Source organism: Grammomys surdaster, unplaced genomic scaffold (assembly GCF_004785775.1).
Source record: "Grammomys surdaster isolate TR1022 unplaced genomic scaffold, NIH_TR_1.0 231, whole genome shotgun sequence".
Classification (NCBI taxonomy): domain Eukaryota; kingdom Metazoa; phylum Chordata; class Mammalia; order Rodentia; family Muridae; genus Grammomys; species Grammomys surdaster.
The window spans coordinates 5,001,475-5,019,982 of NW_021604676.1; the positions used below are offsets into that span (position 1 = coordinate 5,001,475).

General features: G+C 42.7%; 1 protein-coding gene across 1 annotated transcript; it reads left to right on the forward strand.

The window, feature by feature from the left end:
* The first annotated feature begins 957 nt into the window (after positions 1–957).
* LOC114626228 (glutathione S-transferase alpha-4-like) lies at positions 958–16,455 on the forward strand. The gene is made up of 7 exons (XM_028773587.1): positions 958–1,057; positions 4,683–4,789; positions 5,907–5,958; positions 10,933–11,065; positions 12,369–12,510; positions 14,443–14,574; positions 15,637–16,455. The coding sequence occupies exons 2-7, from the start codon at positions 4,703–4,705 to the stop codon at positions 15,757–15,759; spliced, it is 669 nt and encodes a 222-aa protein (XP_028629420.1). The 5' UTR covers positions 958–1,057; positions 4,683–4,702; the 3' UTR covers positions 15,760–16,455.
* Positions 16,456–18,508: the final 2,053 nt, after the last annotated feature.

Below are 18,508 nucleotides of genomic sequence, written 5' to 3' on the forward strand. Positions count from 1 at the left end.
AAGTCATCTTACAGTAAGGACAAACTAGGTTTATTCCTGCTTATGATTAAACCTCTGTTTCTCAAAGATATAGCTATGCCCCACCTGTAACCTTAACTACAAATGGTCCTTTCAGTGCTGCCTGTGACTGTTCCAGGAATGGCAGTCATATCTTTTATAACCATCTGCCTCATTTTACAATGCAGGGTAAAATGAAAGGGGAAAAAAATCATCTTTAATGAGCAAGAGGGGGAGGGGCAAAGTCTTGAGTTCATCAGGAGTCCACCCCTAAGAAGAGTGCATGAGCTTGCCCCTTCCTCTCTCATTAAGGGGGACACACCTTTTTTTCTTTCATTTTACCCTGGGTGGTAAAATTTCCATCCTCACCAAGTGAAAGCCCCCCAATTTTGGCTTGCCCAACCTCCGCGCCTCTAATTTGTTTTCTTTTTTAAATTTTATTTTACTTTTTTTTAATTGGATATTTTCTTTATTTACATTTTAAATGTTATCCCCTAGCCCATCCCCCCTCCCCCTGCTTCTGTTAGGATTCTAATTTGTTTTCAAAAATAAATTCTTGAGTCCTGAGTATCTGCTTTAGCATCACAAGACTGTTCCATAGCATAACGTTCGCACTCGCCCATTCTTCTCTATTTGTAACTCATGATTTTGTTGACACACAATTAATTCACAAACTGTAAGCTCTAATGATTTAGTATGTTGCTGCTATAGTTTTATTGAATACAGTGCATTTATCTATATGTTTATATTACTGGCTTCCCTCATAGAGAATGTAAACACTGCCAGCACAGGAATTGGAATCCTCATGCACCCCCTGTAGCATCAGCACCCTAAAGAGTGTACTCAGCAATGGTTGTCGGATGAGTCAGCGAAAACTTCTAGAGCAAACCTGTTCTTCTCCCCGGGGAACAAAGTGTTAACCAGCGCACCCTGGGGGGGTGTGTTCATTTCCTAAATGGTCAATGGCGGATGGGTGGAGCTTTCAGACTTGGAGGACTGTGAACTCTTGTGTAACAGCTGCTTTCCAGAGTGCCAAGAGACAAAATCCTACAAGAATAAGGTGAGTGTGTACACGCGTTCGTGTGTGTGTGTGTGCACAATTTTGCTAAACCTACAGCTTATAATCAGCAACTGTTTTAACTTTGTGGTTTATTAACTCAAAGTTTGTTTAGGCCAATAAAAGGCACACATTTTTTTCTGCATAGTAGATAAGTGATTGGTACAGTCCAAAGGTCGTTTTCTCCACCAAGTAAACAATTAAAAGCAGGAAACATTTCAACTGTAACAGGTAGCAGTGAGGAAATCTCATACCCTGCAGACAGGAGCAGAGAATCAGCAGCTGAAGAAAGGGGCTTGCTGGGAACAAGAAACCACCGCGTGCAGCAGACACAGAGAAAAAGATCTGCAACGCAGACACAACAAAATCTAAAAACCCTTGGTCTCTTCTCAAGGGCTGGATTTGTTTGTTTGTTTGTTTAGTCTCAGAAGAACTTTTCTCCCCTAATTTAGGGTTGGTCAGTTCGAAGAAAAGTTGTTTCTCTCGCCTGTAACTCTTGTGCAAACCAGCCCTGATCCGGCCTAGAACTTGTTGAGTTAGTCCCTCAGCGGCCGACCTGCTGGTGGGAGACAAAAGCCAGCAAGGCCAGTTTAAAGGGCCAGGCTTTTCTCTCAGCCAGGAGAGTGTAGAAGAAGCCAGCCATTTTGGAAGTTCATTATGTTTATTACATATCCATGGCCCCTCTCTCTGTCTGTCTGCTTACTGAGGAATCTGTCTAACTCCTAGTCTTTTATGTTTCTGAAGAAAATAGCAAATGGACACCTATCCAATAGACAGGCTTGCACTGTCTGTGCACAGCTTAAGTGTGACTGGACACACTAAAACACCCTCACATATTATAACTTCAAAAGCAAATACATAAGACTTTTTAAAAAATCGTTTTATTTGTTTACATTTCAAATGATATCCTCTTTCCTGGCTACCCCTCCACAACCCCACCCCATGTCATCCCCCTCTCTCCCCTCCCCTTTGCCTCTATGAGGGTGCTCCCCTACCCGCTCACCTACTCCACCCCTCACCGCTCTGGCATCCTCCTATGCTGGGATATCAACCCTCCACAGGACTAAGGGCCTCCCTTTGATGTCAGAAATGGCCATCCTCTGCTACATATGTATCTGGAGCCATGGATCTCTCTTTGGTTGGTGGTTTAGTCTCTTGGAGCTCTGGGTGGTCCGGTTAGTTGATATTGCTCTTCCTATGGGGTTGCAATCCCCTTCAGCTCCTTCAGTCCTTCCCCTAGCTCTTCCATTGGGGTCCCCGGGCTCAGCCTGATGGTTGGCTCTATTGCATCTGTGTTGGTCAGGCCCTGGCAGAACCTCTCAGGGAACAGCCATACCAGGCTCTTGTCAGCAAGCACTTCTTGGCATCAACAATAGTGTTAGGGTTTGGTATCTGAAGATGGGATGGATCTCTAGATGGGTCAGTCTCTGAATGGCCTTTCCTTCAGTCTCTGTTCTGTTTGTTTTTTGTTTTTTTTTTTGTTTTTTTTTGTTTTTTTTGTCCCTGTCTTTCCTCTGGATAGGAACATTTCTGGGTTAAAATTTTTGAAATGGGTGGGTGGCTCTATCCCTCAACTGGGAGCCATGCCTATCTACCGGAGGTGGTCTCCACAGGTTCTATCTCCCCTTTGTTGAATATTTCAGTTAAACAGGGCTGGTGAGATGGCTCACTGGTTATGAGCCCTGGCTGCTCTTTTGAGAGGTCCTGAGTTCAATTCCCAGTAACCACATGGTAGCTCATAACCATCTACAAAGGGAACTGATGCCCTCTTCTGGCATGCAGATGTATCTGCAGCAGAGCACTCATAACAATAAATAAATTTTCCAATGGGGACGACTTTAGCCGAAATACATAAGACTTAAGTGGGATTTTAACTGAATTTGATTTTTTTTAAAGATTTATTTTATTTATTTTATGTATGTGAGTACACTCTTGCTGTCTTCAGACACCAGGAGATGGAATCAAATCTTGTTACAGATGGTTGTGAGCCACCATGTGGTTGTTGAGAATTGAACTCAGGACCTCTGGAAGAGCAGTCAGTGCTCTTAATCACTGAGCCATCTCTCCAGCCCCCCTGAATTTGAATTTGAAAATACTTACTAGTATTTAGGCATTCACACGTGCTCATGCATGCACCTCTCTGTCTCTGTCTCTGTCTCTGTCACACACACACACACACACACACACACACACACACATTCTCCCTTGGAAAGTCTCAGTTATTTTTTACCTACATAAAAAGGAAGCATGTGCCAGCCAAAGAGTGCCACTGTGCTTCCATGTGTCTACTCCATGCTTTCAGAAGACTTAACCCAAATGACTCAAACACTGGAGTTTTCCCCCGGTCCTGCTCTTGCAGAGAGCTGTGCTAAGATGAAGTGCAGGGGTTCTTGAAGAAGCAAGCTCTGGTAAGGTGTTTATTGGTTCGTTTCTCAGACTTGCCCCAGCCTTTAAATACCACATGACAGCTTTATTCATGCATAGCTACAAGGACCTAGGTAGATTAGAGTCTCTTTCTTTGTTTCATTTTTTCATCTAAGCAAGTGTATAAACCATAAACTGTTAGTGTTTTTGTGAACATAAACCAATCCACATAATTAATAAGAAGTTTAGTTTCTGAGTATGAAAGATGGGGAAGAGATACTTAATCCAAGCACCTGGGTCAAAGCCTCTGTCCCACAGAGGCTGTGTCCCGCAGGAGTGTGGTATGGCTGCAGAGAGCTTTTTGGAGGGGTTGGTTTCATGCATGTGCCTGTGCTAGCTGACCCAAGATCTGGTGATCCGTGTTGACCCGGTTCATGGAAAGAACAGACAAGGGTTACATGCTGACTGCTGACCCCCAGGACAGGTGATTGAATTCTCACTCTACACGGAGTTCCCCAAACTCCATCTGGGCAGGTCTTCTCATTTCTTTTCTTTTTTAAATGTTATTGTGTATAGGTGTTTTGTCTGCGTGTCATGGTGTTCACCATGTGTGCAGTGCCCAAGGATATCAGACCCTCTGGGCCTGCAGTTATTGAGTGTTGTGAGCTGCCATGTGGGTTTTGAGATGAACCCGGTCCTCTGCACTCTTAACAGTTGAGCCATCTCTCTAGCACATACCTATAACTTCCTAATGGGCATCTAGAAACTGTTGCTGGTGGTCCCTAAACATGGTCAGGAGAATGCTGCTCACTTCTGACAGAAGCAGGTTGACTTTTTTTCTCACAAGCAAATCTTGCCGTAATCTGCCATGGAGAAGGGGTATTTTTAGGTTGCTAGGTTTCGATGTTTAGTGCCTTGCACATGCTCTCTCCTTTTGACCTTGGAACTAAGCCCTGCTAAGAGCTGAACTCTGAATGGGTACCTATGGCCTAACTCATGCAGTTGTATTAGGAGAAGTGGTCTTCCATTTTCTAGAAGATTTTGTACTTCTTTTTCATCTAAACTGTCGCCCCAGTTGTAGCCACCTGCTCACAAGGCCAACTCCTTATCCTGCGCTTCTGTGCATCTCCGTGGCTTTACCTCTCGTCTACGCATCCACACAGGAGCTCTGCTCACCGTCTTTCGTCTGGGCTGTAAATGGAGGCAAAGTATACGGTGTGTATGAGGTTGTTTTCCAAACATATTTTTTACTGCTGTCCTTTAGGAAACGCTGAACCAGGAATCATGGAAGCCAAACCCAAGCTCTACTACTTTCAAGGCAGGGGAAAGATGGAGTCGATCCGCTGGCTGCTGGCTGCGGCTGGAGTGGAGGTCGGTTCCTGGTTGGGGATGTAGTTTGAGTCCCATCTCCTCCTCCTCCCCTTCCTTTCCACCTGTTTTCTTAGCTATGAAAAGGGGAGAGATTACAGTCATGAGGTGCAGGGCACGAGGGAAGTTGAGGGCCTGGGATATCCTGAAGCTTCCAGAGACGGGGTGACCTTAGGGGAAGACTAGCTCATTTCCTCCATGAGATTGGTTGTTTTTTTTCGGAGGCCATTTAACCCCCGCCTCAGTACCTCACTCATGGAATTCGTGGCCGCCAGCAGGAGCCCTGGCCCAGATTTAAGTCTGCTGACTGGCTCTTACCTTGACTCTAACTCTCCTCATGGACTTTATAGACTTCTTGGAACTGCCTCTCTCAGTATGGATGCTGTCTCCTCTGGAACAAGGCTCACTGCTGTTTTTGTTTCCCACTCTACAGACTCCTCCCTGAACTGGTCATCTGTCCCACCCCATCTCAAGCTATGAAGGACAAAACCACCCTCACAAAGCTTTAGATGGCTCTGGATGGAGACTAATTACAGCTTTAGCCATCAGTAATGACCATAATCTCACTTGAGTAGGCTCTTTGGGTATATCAGTCTCAAAGATAAACTAATTTGACTTCATATGAAGGAAAAATTATAAAGCCAAAGAAAGAGAAGAGAGGAAAAGAAAGAGGGAAAATCACTGGAGAAGTCTGGGGCAAAGACAAATGTTTGAAGGAGGGAAGAGCTAGTTGAGGCAAAGCAAAAATGGAGATCATTGCGTTGGGGATCCTAGTTGAACTGCCCGGATGTCTTCTTTTCCCTTTCTATCCTTTTAGACTCATCCAACCAGTACCCGCCCACCCCACCCCTACTCCCCAGCCACATGCATCCCAGGATAGCTATGCATGTAGCCAACACATCAGTAGATGACAACAATATGTCACAACATCAAAAGGTTGGACATCCTTGAAAGCTAATTTCTAAATACACACCCCATCACACTCATAGCAGGGAGCTGGCAGCTTTGTGGTTCCTTTTAGATTATCTGAAGGCCATAAGGCATTTCTGGACGGTCTCAGAATCTTTCTCCCTGCTTCCTATCTTAAAGTTATAACAATGTCTCTCTGTCTTTAATCTAGTTTGAAGAAGAATTTCTTGAGACAAGAGAACAATTTGAGAAGTTGAAAAACGGTGAGTCTTGGTTTATTCAACACTGTCTTATTGGAAAAGATAAAAATGTGTTTCTGGAAATATTCATCATGCAGAACACAGGTCTCGGGAATGGTAGCTACTATCAGGAAAGGATAGCCATTCCTACAAGCTCTGCCTGACGCATCCCTGTCTGCCTGCTGCAAATGTATGATCTCTGTAGCCTTCATACATATCAAGTGTCTGAGCACACTGGCTTCAGCCAGCACAGTCTATGTTCGTTAGTTCTGAGTGGGTCAGCACCCAACTCTCTTAAATAACTCTTAATATTGTCTTGGCATCTGGGAGCAGGGTAAGGAGACTAAGTACCCTTTGTGCTTCATATCTCTTTTTCTTGGTGTTTTTAATAAATTTATCAAATTATGGCACAAAGGATAGAATTAAGCCTAAACCATATGCAGTTTTTACTTTTAAATCTTATTCTCTGACAGTTCTATCCACGTATATAAATTATTTTGATCACATTTCCCCCTCCCCATTACGCTCTCTTCTCCTCTCTTCTTCCCACTGACTGTTTTCTTCTTCCTGGCAAGTTTCCTTCCTATTTTTAAGTCTTTATTTATTTTTTTAATTACTGAATTTAGTTAGAATTGTTGGTTGGAAGGTTATTTACTGGGCAATTTGCAAGTGGCTACACCACTGAAAAATATGATTCCTTCTCTTCCTGTATCTATTAACTATCAATAGCTCCTCAAGGAACTATGGGACCCTGAAGCCATTCCTCTATCCATGATGGAATGTTGATGGATCCAATCTTGACGTAGTCACGATAACCATAGCCACTGTGATTTCATGAGTGGAATGATCCAGAGACACTGTATTATGGCATCCTTCCCTGCTTCCTGCTTGTACATGCACCTAACCTCTCTTTGATGATGCTGCCAGAAGTCCTGGAGAGAGCGATATAAAAGTCCTGTGTAGGCTTTCTCAGCTCTTCGACAACTAAGGAGCTTCTGCCTTACCTGCTACTCACAACAAACTGAAACATCTTTTGACCAAGGTTTGACTGTAGTGCTAATCTGTGAACATAAGTATAAGCATTTAGGCGGTAGATGGACAGCATGTCCATTTAGCAAGCCAAAGAAGTAGATTCTTGCTTGAGTTTATGACCTCCTCAGCCATAGACCTTGGATGAAGTTACCTTGGATGAAACCTTTCCTATAGAAGGGGTTGAAAATTCAACCAGAAAGTAGTTGATTATCCCCAAAATAGTCACACCTATCATACCTGCACATTTTGTTGGGGAGATTGGTCCTGTAGCATGCATGGTCTGCAGCTGGGTGAGACCACTGATGGCTCCCCCCACCCCCCAAGTAGCCTACATAGCATGCTACAGGATGATGAAAGATAGCCACAGGGATGAGACTTCCAGTTCAGTTCAGACTTGATTTCTCTATGTCCTGAATTCAAAGTGAATGGTATCTTTAGAAGTAGACTCTATCCTCCAGCTCTGGCGGGAAACCAAGATCATTGCAATAGCTTGCATTATTGGGGGGCTTCTGGGACCTCCAAAACCAGTGGCTCACAGGGGACACTCCTTTACCCAGTACTGGGATTTTTATTTAATAACCCACTACTTCTGGGAACAGCATTTACACATCCCCTCAGTGCATCTCGGTTCCCACATATCTGTCTTTTAAAAAATATTCTTAATTAGGTAACTAGGTTTCCATATGGCTTTTTTATATCTCCTAAGTTTTGGGTTACCCTTCTCTTCTCCCCATGACTGAATGTTGACAGGCCCAGTCTTATGCAGGTTTGATGCAGGCAGTCTCAGCTGCTGTGAGTTGGGGATTATAGCGGCCATATCATGCCCAGGAATTATCATATCGTGTTTCCCCATTATTTGGCCCTTATACTCTTTCTTCCCTCTCTTCTGTGATTTTTCCTGAGCCTTTCTTGCTTCTACTTTTGTATCCCTCGCATTCTATTTCCATCCCAAACCTCCTGAGTCCCCTCCCCTCCCTTTTCTGGCTTCCAAGCCTTTATAGACACTCCAAGTTAAGCATTAAGCACATACATCTAAAACCTTGAGGCTAGGATCCACAATGAGAAAGAGCTTGTTACATTTGTCTTCCTGCACTGGGTTTCCTCACTCAGTAAAGTATTTTCCAGTTCTATCCATTTTCCTCCAAATTTTATACCTTTCCTTTTCCTTAGTGCTCAGTAGAAACATTCCACTGTGTATGGACCACATTTTCATCCTCCATTAGTTGATGGGCATCTTGGCTGGTTCTATTTCCCGGCTACTGTGAACAAAATAACAATGAACATGTATGTGCAAGTGTGTCTGTAGGAGGAGATAGAGTATTACTATGTAGTCTAGGCTGACCCCTGAATTTGTTATCCTCCTGCCCCAGCATCTTGAGTGTGGACTATCATGTCTAGCTTAAATGAGTTTTGACCAAAAGAAAAAGACCAATTACTGGTAGTATAATTCTCAGAAAAATTTCTCACACTGAGAGGAACTGCCACTGCCAGTGTCCCCACTGTTGTTGTCCAGCAGTCATGAAATTGCCACAGACTGTCACCAACAATTGCACAGCTCTGGGCAAGATTTATTTTTTTTTTTATTTTTTTTATTTTTTTTGGTTTTTCAAGATCGGGTTTCTCTGTGTAGTCCTGGCTGTCCTGGAACTCACTTTGTAGACCAGGCTGGCCTCAAACTCAGAAATCCACCTGCCTCTGCCTCCCAAGTGCTGGGATTAAAGGCGTGCGCCACCACTGCCCGGCTTCTGGGCAAGATTTTAACTTCTCTGTCTCCTTGCTTCATTTCTGTAAGATGAAAATAATCTGTCCACAGTTTACAACATGCCAGTAGATCTCCCTGAAGTGGAAAGCTATGACCACCTTTCCCCTAACTCCTTTGCAAGGACTTGTTTGTTTTTTGAAATTCTTTTTTCTTTTTTATTCTAGCCTCTGGCTCATGGTATGGGTAATAAAGGATACATGTGCTCACAATAAGTGTAGCTCCATAGGCCTTTCCACAAGGGGTCCATCAGACAGTGGTCCCAGACAGCTCCTGTGGTGCTCCAGCCCTCCCTATGATGTTGCTGTAGCACTGGGGATGCCCTCCTAGGCCCCACAATTCTGAGCAGGATACAGCATAGGACAGCAGAGAAGTCGAAACAAAGTCAGAAGGTTCACTGTCACTAGCTTAGCTGCTCTGAGACTGTGTGACTTTGGTAGATTACACTCCCTTCCCTTGGCCTCTGAGGTGCCTTCTGTAGCAGAAAAGAATTAAACTAATCAGTGACAAAGATATTTCCCTGCTTTCTTGATCTGGGTTTTTAAAAATTTCTCTGAAAAAGAACAACTTCCTGGAGCAGGCATCATTTCTAACTGGTCCTATCACTCCGGAGCGGCAGCTCAGTGATCAGCACTAAGTTAGTCATTCAGTGTTGAATGATTGTGGAAATCCAGTGATGTAGTACAGCAAGTGAGCCTCCCCATTCATCATAATCTGTTATTTGCAAAGAATGGTTACAAGGTCATCCACTTAATGCAACTATGTAAATGGTCAGACGTTTATGCATCAGAAGGTGGACTCAGAGAAGCCAGAGACTTGCCTAACACATCTGGGAAGAGAGGGACACTGGCTCTTTGAAAGCTGTCACTGTTTCTTACCGTGGTGTTCACCATCTTCCAGTACCATTGAATCAAGTGAGCATCATTAGAAGTCAGAGAAATAGGGTGTGGTGGAGCATCTTTAATCCCAGCACTTGGGAAGCAGAGGCAAGCATATCTCTGAGTGTGAGGACAGCCTGGTTAATGTAACAAGTACCAGAACAGCCAGGGCTACAGAAAAGCCCTGCCTCAGAGAGAGAGAGAGAGAGAGAGAGAGAGAGAGAGAGAGAGAGAGAGAGAGAGAGAGAGAGAGAGAGAGGCTATCACAATGCACTAGTGAAGTGTGGTTCCAAGCTTAAGCATTGTCATGAGGACAATGTGCTGGTATTAATGGAAATTGAGAATGTATTCCTTCTGCACTGTGATTACCTACAAATGCATTCTAATCCCAGGTTACAATGGACCTTTGGTCAACAATGGACTACATACACAAATGGTGTTCTCATAAGATTATTCTAGTGACTCTGTAGGCATCTTAGTTTGTGTCCACTCACTCTATTGTGTCCATACAAGGACAAAATTACCTAACACATAAACTTCAGAATGTTTTACTGCTGTTAAGCAATGATACACTATAGTTATTATAGGTAGTCACCAGCTAAAACTTGCTTTTGACTCACTTTGATTACTGGCATTGGTTTACAGCTACTGTGTCCTTCCATGCTTTTGAATCCAGCTAAATAGATATTGTTGTTAGCTATAGGATACTGAAGCTCAGATAAGTAGCTTGTTCAAACATGCATTGCTATAGTGGATTGAAAATGATATTGAACCCAGGACTGTGTGTGATGTGTTCGTGTTGCTATGTCTGTCCTTCCTGCTGTCATGTGTGCCTATAAACTATGTGCTTTTAAAAGAATGCATACTCTCAGACTTTAATCCCAACCCAGAATACCGAGAGCAAGAGATTCTTAGCATCTTTCATGCCAAATGCTCAAAGACTTTTACACAATTTAAGCTTTGAGAACCAGAAATGCTAACTCTGTGTGTATGTATGTATGTATGTATGTATGTATATGTATACTTATATATGTATATGTATGTATAAATATATATGTGTATGTATATATTTATATGTATTAGAGTAAATATAGAAAAATTTTTAAAAATTGCTATTGTCCAATACACAAAAATGCATCAAGTAATCAAAGCTCAGATTTGACACAAAACAAATGATTGTTATTTCTATATCTACTGAGGTCTGTCATTCATCCTTATAACTGAAAACTAAAAACCATCCAGTGGACTTAGTTGGGTCATCCTGCAGACGGACTGCAACCACTGAAGCCATTGAAGATGAGTGTCTTACCCCTCTCTTTCACATCCCAGATGGACGCCTGCTTTTTGGCCAAGTACCTTTGGTTGAAATGGATGGAATGCTGCTGACACAGACCAGAGCCATCCTCAACTACCTCGCTGCCAAGCACAACTTGTATGGGAAGGACCTGAAGGAGAGACTCAGGTATTTTACGTGAAGGTGCAGGTGACTGATTCAGCAAACAAGTCTTAAACATTATACTGATGATCAATTTTACTGTCAACCTGAAACAGATTTCACTTAGCAAGCACTTGTCTGCAGGGTTCTGGGTAGCTTCTATTTGGCCTAGGCTGGAGTTATCCCAGCTAGACTCACCCATATGTCTGCCAACCAGTAATTAGCCAGGTAGCTCTGGATTTGAGTATTGGCCAATTGTTAGTTCGGGAGGAATAGGTCACATACCCACATCCAGGGGTTCTAGCCTTCTCATGATATGTAGACAATTCTAAGAGTAGAAAAATGTAAGGGTTGTAAGCTTCAAACCCAGAACAAGTCCCTCCTTAGTCAGTCACAAGGACAGTCTGGGAAAAAGACCTGTAGACGGAAGGACCTGACAGGACTCATCATACATACTGGAGGATGAAAAGCTGGAAGTTTGGTGTTTTTTCCTTGTATCTGTCTACCACTGTGCTGGACCTGCCTAAGGCAGGTTTATTATTAAACCAAATAGTTCACTTTCATGTCGATAAGTACGCTTAAGGCAAAAATAAAGAAAAAGAAAGAAAGAAAAGGTAAAAGTAAAAAAAGAAAGAAAATTTAATCTATATTTGGGGGTAAGTAAAGGGTCCCTAAGATCTCATCATTGCAAACACTGAAGTGGCAGAGTGGTCAGTGCAGATAGAAGTTACAGTAGTAAAAAAATTCCAAGTTCCATTATTCAGAAAACAGAGAAAGGTCACATAGGAATGAGCAAAGCTCAGAAGCCCAGTAGCTGACCTCTCCATCCCCACACCTTCCTCCTTAAAGCAGATGGCAGGAGACGCAATTCCACAGCCTATGAGTACCATGCGTTTTCATTGTTTTGATATATAGCCCCCCAAGACAGGGTATTTCTGTGTAGCCCTGGCTGTCCTAGAACTTACTCTGTAGATCAGGCTGGCCTCCAACTTGAAATTACACAGCTCTACCTTTCTCTGTCTCCTGTATGCTGGGATTAAAGGCATGTGCCTCCATCTCCTGTCTTGATGTGTATTTTTTTAAGTGGGTAGGGTTTTTTGTTTTTTTGTTATTTTTGTTTTTTGTTTTATTTTATTTATTTATTTATCTTTATAACCTCTAAACCATCGTAATCCCACTCTGCATGTGGCAGATTTCAACATATAGGCACCTATACCTTTCATATATCCTTTCATTCAATAAATGTTTTCAGAGCCTCTACTTTCTCATCTTGTTAGATCTGGCTTGCAGTCCAAGTTTCCTTTTCAATGAGACTCTGGTGTGTTTTCAGGATTGACATGTATATTGACGGCATCCAGGACCTGATGATGATGATTATTGGGGCTCCATTTAAAGCCCCTCAGGAAAAAGAGGAAACCTATGCTTTGATAGTGACAAAAGCTAAAACCCGTTACTTCCCAGTGTTTGAAAAGGTAAGCTTGTGGCTGGAGAGATGGCTCAGTGGTTAAGAGCACTGACTGCTCTTCCAGAGGTCCTGAGTTCAATTCCCAACAACCATGTGGTGGCTCACAACCATCTGTAATGGGATCTGATGCCCCCTTCTGGTGTGTCTGAAGAGAGCAATGGTGTACTCATATACATAAAATAAATAAATCTTTTTTTTTTTTAAAGGTAAGCTTCTATACTTCCTGATATACCGAATATTTAAGAATCAGATTTTTCAAAAAGATAACCAAGGTGGGTACTGGTGGGTAAAGACACCTGCTCTCAAGTGTGAGAACTTGTTTTCAAATTTGAAGACTCTGATGGTGGAAGAAAAAACCAACTCCTGCAAATTGTCCTCTGGCCTCTTCATACATGCCATGGTACATTCATCCCTCCGTACATAGTCATACAACATAAAATAAATGAAGATATAAAAACAGGCTGTATCAGAGCTTTCCTGCTATAAGGTCTGTGATATTTTGAATGAGAATGGCCACCATAGGCTCATATGTTTAAATAATCTTTTCTTAAGTTTTAAACCTGTTTTAGTTACTTTCCTATTGCTATAATAAGACATCATGACTAAAGCAACTTACAGGAGGAAGAGTTTATTTGGGGCTTACAGTTTCAGAGGGTTAGAGTCTATGACCATCAGGACAGGGAGCATAGCAACAGGCAGCAGGCATGGTGCTGGAACGGTAGATAACACCTTACGTATTAAGATACAAGCATGAGATACAGAGAGTTTGCTAGGAATGGTGTGGGCTTTTGAAACTTCAAAGCCTGCCTCAGTGACACATCTCCCCCAACAAGGCCACACCTTTTAATCCTTTCAAATAGTATCACTCTCTGGTGACCAAGTATTCAAATCTATGAGCCTAGGGGACCATTCTTACTCAAACAACTACGACGTTTATTGTGTTTAATTTGTTTGAGGATATTATCCAAAAATGTAGACTGCAGACAGAAACTACAACCATTCCTCGTCACAAAGAGGTATAAGAATTGGTTTCATGGATTTCCACCCAGTTTCTCAATATAAATAAAGGTATTTTCTTTTTATTTATAGATAATTGTGGTTATATTGAAGATATTTATACCACCATTTTATTTCTTAGAAGATGTTCCAAAGCAGAATTTCTATGTAACTCCTACTTGGCATTAGCAAATGTCAATTCTACCATTTTCTTGCTTAAGACCTTTTTCTAATCATTACATTTCTTTAATTTCAAGTTTTAAAAATAATTATTTTATATGTATGAGTATTTTGCCTGCAGGAGTAAGTGTCTGTGCATCATGTGTATACATAGTAACCATGGAAACCAAAAGAACTGTCAGACCCCCCTGGATTCTGGAGTTACAGAAGGTGTATGTGTGTCAATCACTGAGACATTTATCTAGAACTTTTCCCAAGTTATATTATTATATTATTATAATATATATTATCCCCTCTTTGTGGAGTGAACCATCTTTTATGTATTTGCTACTCGAAGCTGATTCTGGTGTCTTTTTATATTTGCTTTCCACTAGGTATGGAAAAATTAACTTTTTTCAAGTTTGGCCTTCTAATTCCACTGGTGACTTATTCTGTGTCCCAGCAGCCAGGCTCATTGATAGTTGTAGCTCCCGTGTCTTTGTCCTGGTTGGTACAGTCTTCCTTTACTTCCCCCGTGCTTTTCAAAGGTTGTCAGTACTTCACCACACAAGGGCCTTGATAATCACTGACCCTTTCCTAAAGAGTGTATCCATTCATGGTTCATGCTTGAGGGTTGGCTTTATTCTTTCATGCCAGGACTGGAGATCAATTCAAAACAACAACAATAAAAAAATACACTTCAGTGAACCTCTCAGTACAAGCATACAGCTAGACAAATCATCATTATTTCCACTTAAGTATGTTTCTTTTTTCTCCTCTGTAGATTTTAAAAGACCACGGAGAGGCTTTTCTTGTTGGCAATCAACTCAGTTGGGCAGACATACAGCTGCTAGAAGTCATTTTGATGACTGAAGAAGTCTGCGCTCCTGTGCTGTACGACTTCCCTCTGCTGCAGGTAGGATGCTGGTTAGTGTGGACACAGCCCAGAGAGATGCAGCTGGAGCAAAGCCTGCAACGGTACATGCCTCGAAGCTGACTTAAAACTTAAGAGAGAGAGCATCTCATAAGGCATTGTTACCTTCACTCTGGTCCTTTGTTCTTGCTTACCCTATACGGTGTGTCAGGGAATGAATGTTTGTATGATGGGAAAATGGGGATTTGAGGTTTCAGTATGAACATTTAAACTGCAGCTCACAGGTAAAGCACATGGGTCTTAGTTCAGTCCCTGATAACTGCAAAACTGTCAGAACATTCAGGACTTTTTTTTTTTTTTTTAGTACTCTGAAAAAAACATTTTTACTTACTGAAGCAAGAATATCAATCTTTTGTTCTTCCCTCCTGGCTCCTATAAAATGATTACTTTTAGTTGTCCTGATGTTGGTTATGTCGCCTCAGCTTATGGGGAGGAATCCCACGGTTGCCACACCTACTTGGCCCGTGCTCCGGGTCCTCACGTTTCTTAGAGAAAGCCACTAGGCCTTGTCTATTAAGAACAGTGTTTCTAGTTAGTTTCCTCTAATTAGTTGCACTGGGAATCTGAATCACATTTAAGAGCAGACTCCACGCCCAGCGATAGGTGGCCAACACAAAACTCAACGGTATTTTTGGAATTTTTTTGTTTTGTTTTGGTCTCATGTTGTTTTATCTGGGCCTCATTACTGGTTTATACATTATGTTTCAATTTTGAAGTTTTATGAGTTTTGTGTGGGGGGGGGTCTGTCTGCATGTATATGCGTTTCTCTTGCTGTTTCTTAGTTTTTTCCTTTGTTTGTTCTTTTTCTTTTATCCCTGTTCATTTGTCTATTATTTGCCTTTTGTTTTCTTAAGAGAGAGAGAGAGAAAGGAGGTGTGAGGTGAATAGGGTGAGGATGTGGGAGGATCTGAGAGGAGAAAGATAGGGATGGAAAAGCATAGTCAGAATATCTTGTAGGAAAATCACCTCCTCTTAGGACAAAATTCTGATTTCCTATGGTTGTGACAGCTACTGGGCCCCTCACTTCACTACTTCTTGTTTCAGGCATTTAAGACAAGAATCAGCAACATTCCTACAATTAAGAAGTTCCTGCAACCCGGAAGTCAGAGGAAGCCACCTCCAGATAGCCACTATGTTGAAGTGGTCAGGACCGTCCTGAGGATCTAGTGGCAGCATGCTTTAAGGTGGCTACTGCAAGGATTCTATCACAGCATCGCTATAGGCCAGCTGCAGAACATTCCAGAAGCAAGGTGTAGATCCCAGAAGTAAAGGTCTTCAAACAACAAAATCTACAATGACCCACAATGAGAAATGGCAATTAAATTCAGTGAAAAACTGTTCTTATTGGTGAGGTGTTTGCTTTGTTTTAAGCTTGTCAGCTGTGGATGACAGTCTACAAATGTCATGAAACCAGAGTTCCTTGTGAAGAAGTGGTAGACAGACAGACAGAGACATTGAGCTGAAGGGTGTCTGTATAAAGGTCAGGACAGTAACAAGGAACAGTGGTGACTGAAAGCAGAGGATCACCTCAGTAGAGAACTTGGGATTGGAAATGAGTGCTGGAGTCACTGTGCTGTCTGGTAGCCCTATGCTGAAGTGGGAGCAGAAGGGATGTCTGGGACACTGTTCTGAAACCCTATTAAAGAAAAACATCTTGTACATCAGACAGCCCTCTTCCAGCCACAAGAGCCACAGAGGCTCTGGTTTTACTTTGCCTAGACAATCTCAGAGACCAGTGGGACCAACACAAAACCAGTGAATAGTTCCTTATTGAAGCTGAACAAAAGCTTCTTCAGCCTTGATGCGCTTTGTTTAAGTGTTACTATTATTCTCTCAAGTCATACATTAAAGGTGGACCACACATAGGGTTCATTTGATGGAAATGAAAGAGGTGGGAATGCTGCTGTGACTTTTGGTGGCTTCTGGTCTAGAGAAAGCTCCTGCCGATGGTTTGGGAAATGCGATTGCCAGCTCCAAACTCCTCCTAGGACAGCCCATCTGTTTTTTGTTTTTGTTTTTTTGGGGGGTGTTTTTGAGGCAGGGTTTCTCTGTATAGTCCTGGCTGTCCTGGAACTCACTCTGTAGACCAGGCTGGCCTCAAACTCAGAAATCCACCTGCCTCTGCCTCCCAAGTGCTGGGATTAAAGGCGTGCACCACCACTGCCCGGCAAGCCCATCTGTTCTTAAAAATTACATTTTTTTGTGTGTCTGTGCGCGCGCATGTGTCCGTATGTGTGTTCTCACATGTGTGCATGTGCCTGCATGCATGTGTACAGGCATATGACATAGAGTGCACATGGAAATTGAAGACAACTTTCAGAAGTCATCCCGTGGGTTGAACTCTGGCTGCCAGGCTTGTGGGCAAGGACCTCAACCTGCCCAGTGTCTTCTCAGCCCCCCTCCTGTCATTTTCTGATGTGTATCATGCCTTCTCTTGTGAAATAACTTAATGATTTGGATTTCGTTCCATTTCTGTCGGGCCACCAAGGAGCACAACTGCACTAATGTTACACCCTGCTCCACTCATCCCTCTTCCTTTCTTCAGAGGACGGGCTGATCAACAGTTATGACAGCCAGGCCCCTCTGCATACCCCACCCTGGTACATGTTAATCTGGGCCCCTTCCCCCAGAGTGGTATTGTGTAGTCGTCAGCTTTGCTGTAGGTAATGAATACATAAAGCAGTTACTTTTCAAAGCACTTGAGAGGCAGAGGCAGGTGAATCTCTAAGTTTGAGGCTAGCCTAGTCTAGAAAACAAGTTCCAGAACAGTCACAGATGTTACACAGAGAAACCCTGTCTCCAAAGCAAAACAAAACAAAATAGGCCTACAGCTGGATCTTACAAAGGCATTAAGGCATTTTCTTAATTGAGCCACCGCCTTCTCCAATTACCCTAGCTTGTGTCAAGTTGACACAGACTTTCAAATGAATAGGTAATTTTTGGAGCAAATGTAAAATTCTGGTCTCTTCCTCCTATGTTGATTGTCTCTGGTAGACAAGAGTTGCACACAGAGCTGTCATACTAACTGGGTTGGAGCCAGAGGATCTGCCCAGAACCAGACAAAGAAAACTCAGAGAATGCTCACCCCAAGCACTGCTTTTCCTCAGCTTGCAGCCATTCACATGCTATCTGATATATCTGGGAACAGTATTTCCTGGACTCTTTGTTAAGGTATGAAGCTCCCCAGTCAGGTCTGGCAACTTCCCCAGGGACAAATGGGATAGAGAAATCTGAGTGTTTACTAAGGGACCGCACCCCATGCATGGGCTCCCAGGCTCTCCTGTGCAGCTTATCACCATGGAGAGGCTGCATCTGAACAGCATCCCACACTGCTCTGCAAGCCAAGGCCAGGCGGGGCGAACATCAGGTGAAAGAGTGGTGTGACAGTTACCTTCAGCTTTTTCATTTATTACTTATGACAAATGACTTTCCCTGTGGCTTGGGAGGTTTGGAAGAGTATACAATGGGACTTCTACATGGCAACCACTTTCAGAAACTCATCTCATGAACCATGAGACTTACTTTAGGAACTTCCCACTTGAAATGACATCCAGCTGGAAGCCCTGTGGAAACCCCTCTCAATTTCTTTCCCCAAATACCCATGGAAGTAATCAGTGTAGATATACATGAAGCTACCATGAATCTTAATGGGAAATAACAATTTCAATGAAATAGTAGGATCAAGGCAGTAGTCCACTTAACCAGAGGTTACACTTTTGGGGACAATTGAGTCTCCCTCCCAGTAGCCATCAATAGCCAATAGCTACTTAGCTGGGTGTGTGACTTTCTGTCCATGTCCCCTTTCTCTGCTGGGATTTTGTCTGCCTTGAGTTTGCACAGGTTTTGTGCATGTTGCCAGAACCATTGTGAGTTCATATATACAACTTCCCTGCTGTGTTCAGGAAAAAAACTATTT

Coding starts and splice junctions, on each gene's coding strand:
- LOC114626228 (XM_028773587.1), top strand. CDS start 4,703: ATGGAAGCCAAACCCAAGCTCTACTACTTTCAAGGCAGGGGAAAGATG. Junction 12,511..14,442: donor ACTTCCCAGTGTTTGAAAAG/GTAAGCTTGTGG, acceptor TCTCCTCTGTAG/ATTTTAAAAGACCACGGAGA. Junction 14,575..15,636: donor ACGACTTCCCTCTGCTGCAG/GTAGGATGCTGG, acceptor TTCTTGTTTCAG/GCATTTAAGACAAGAATCAG.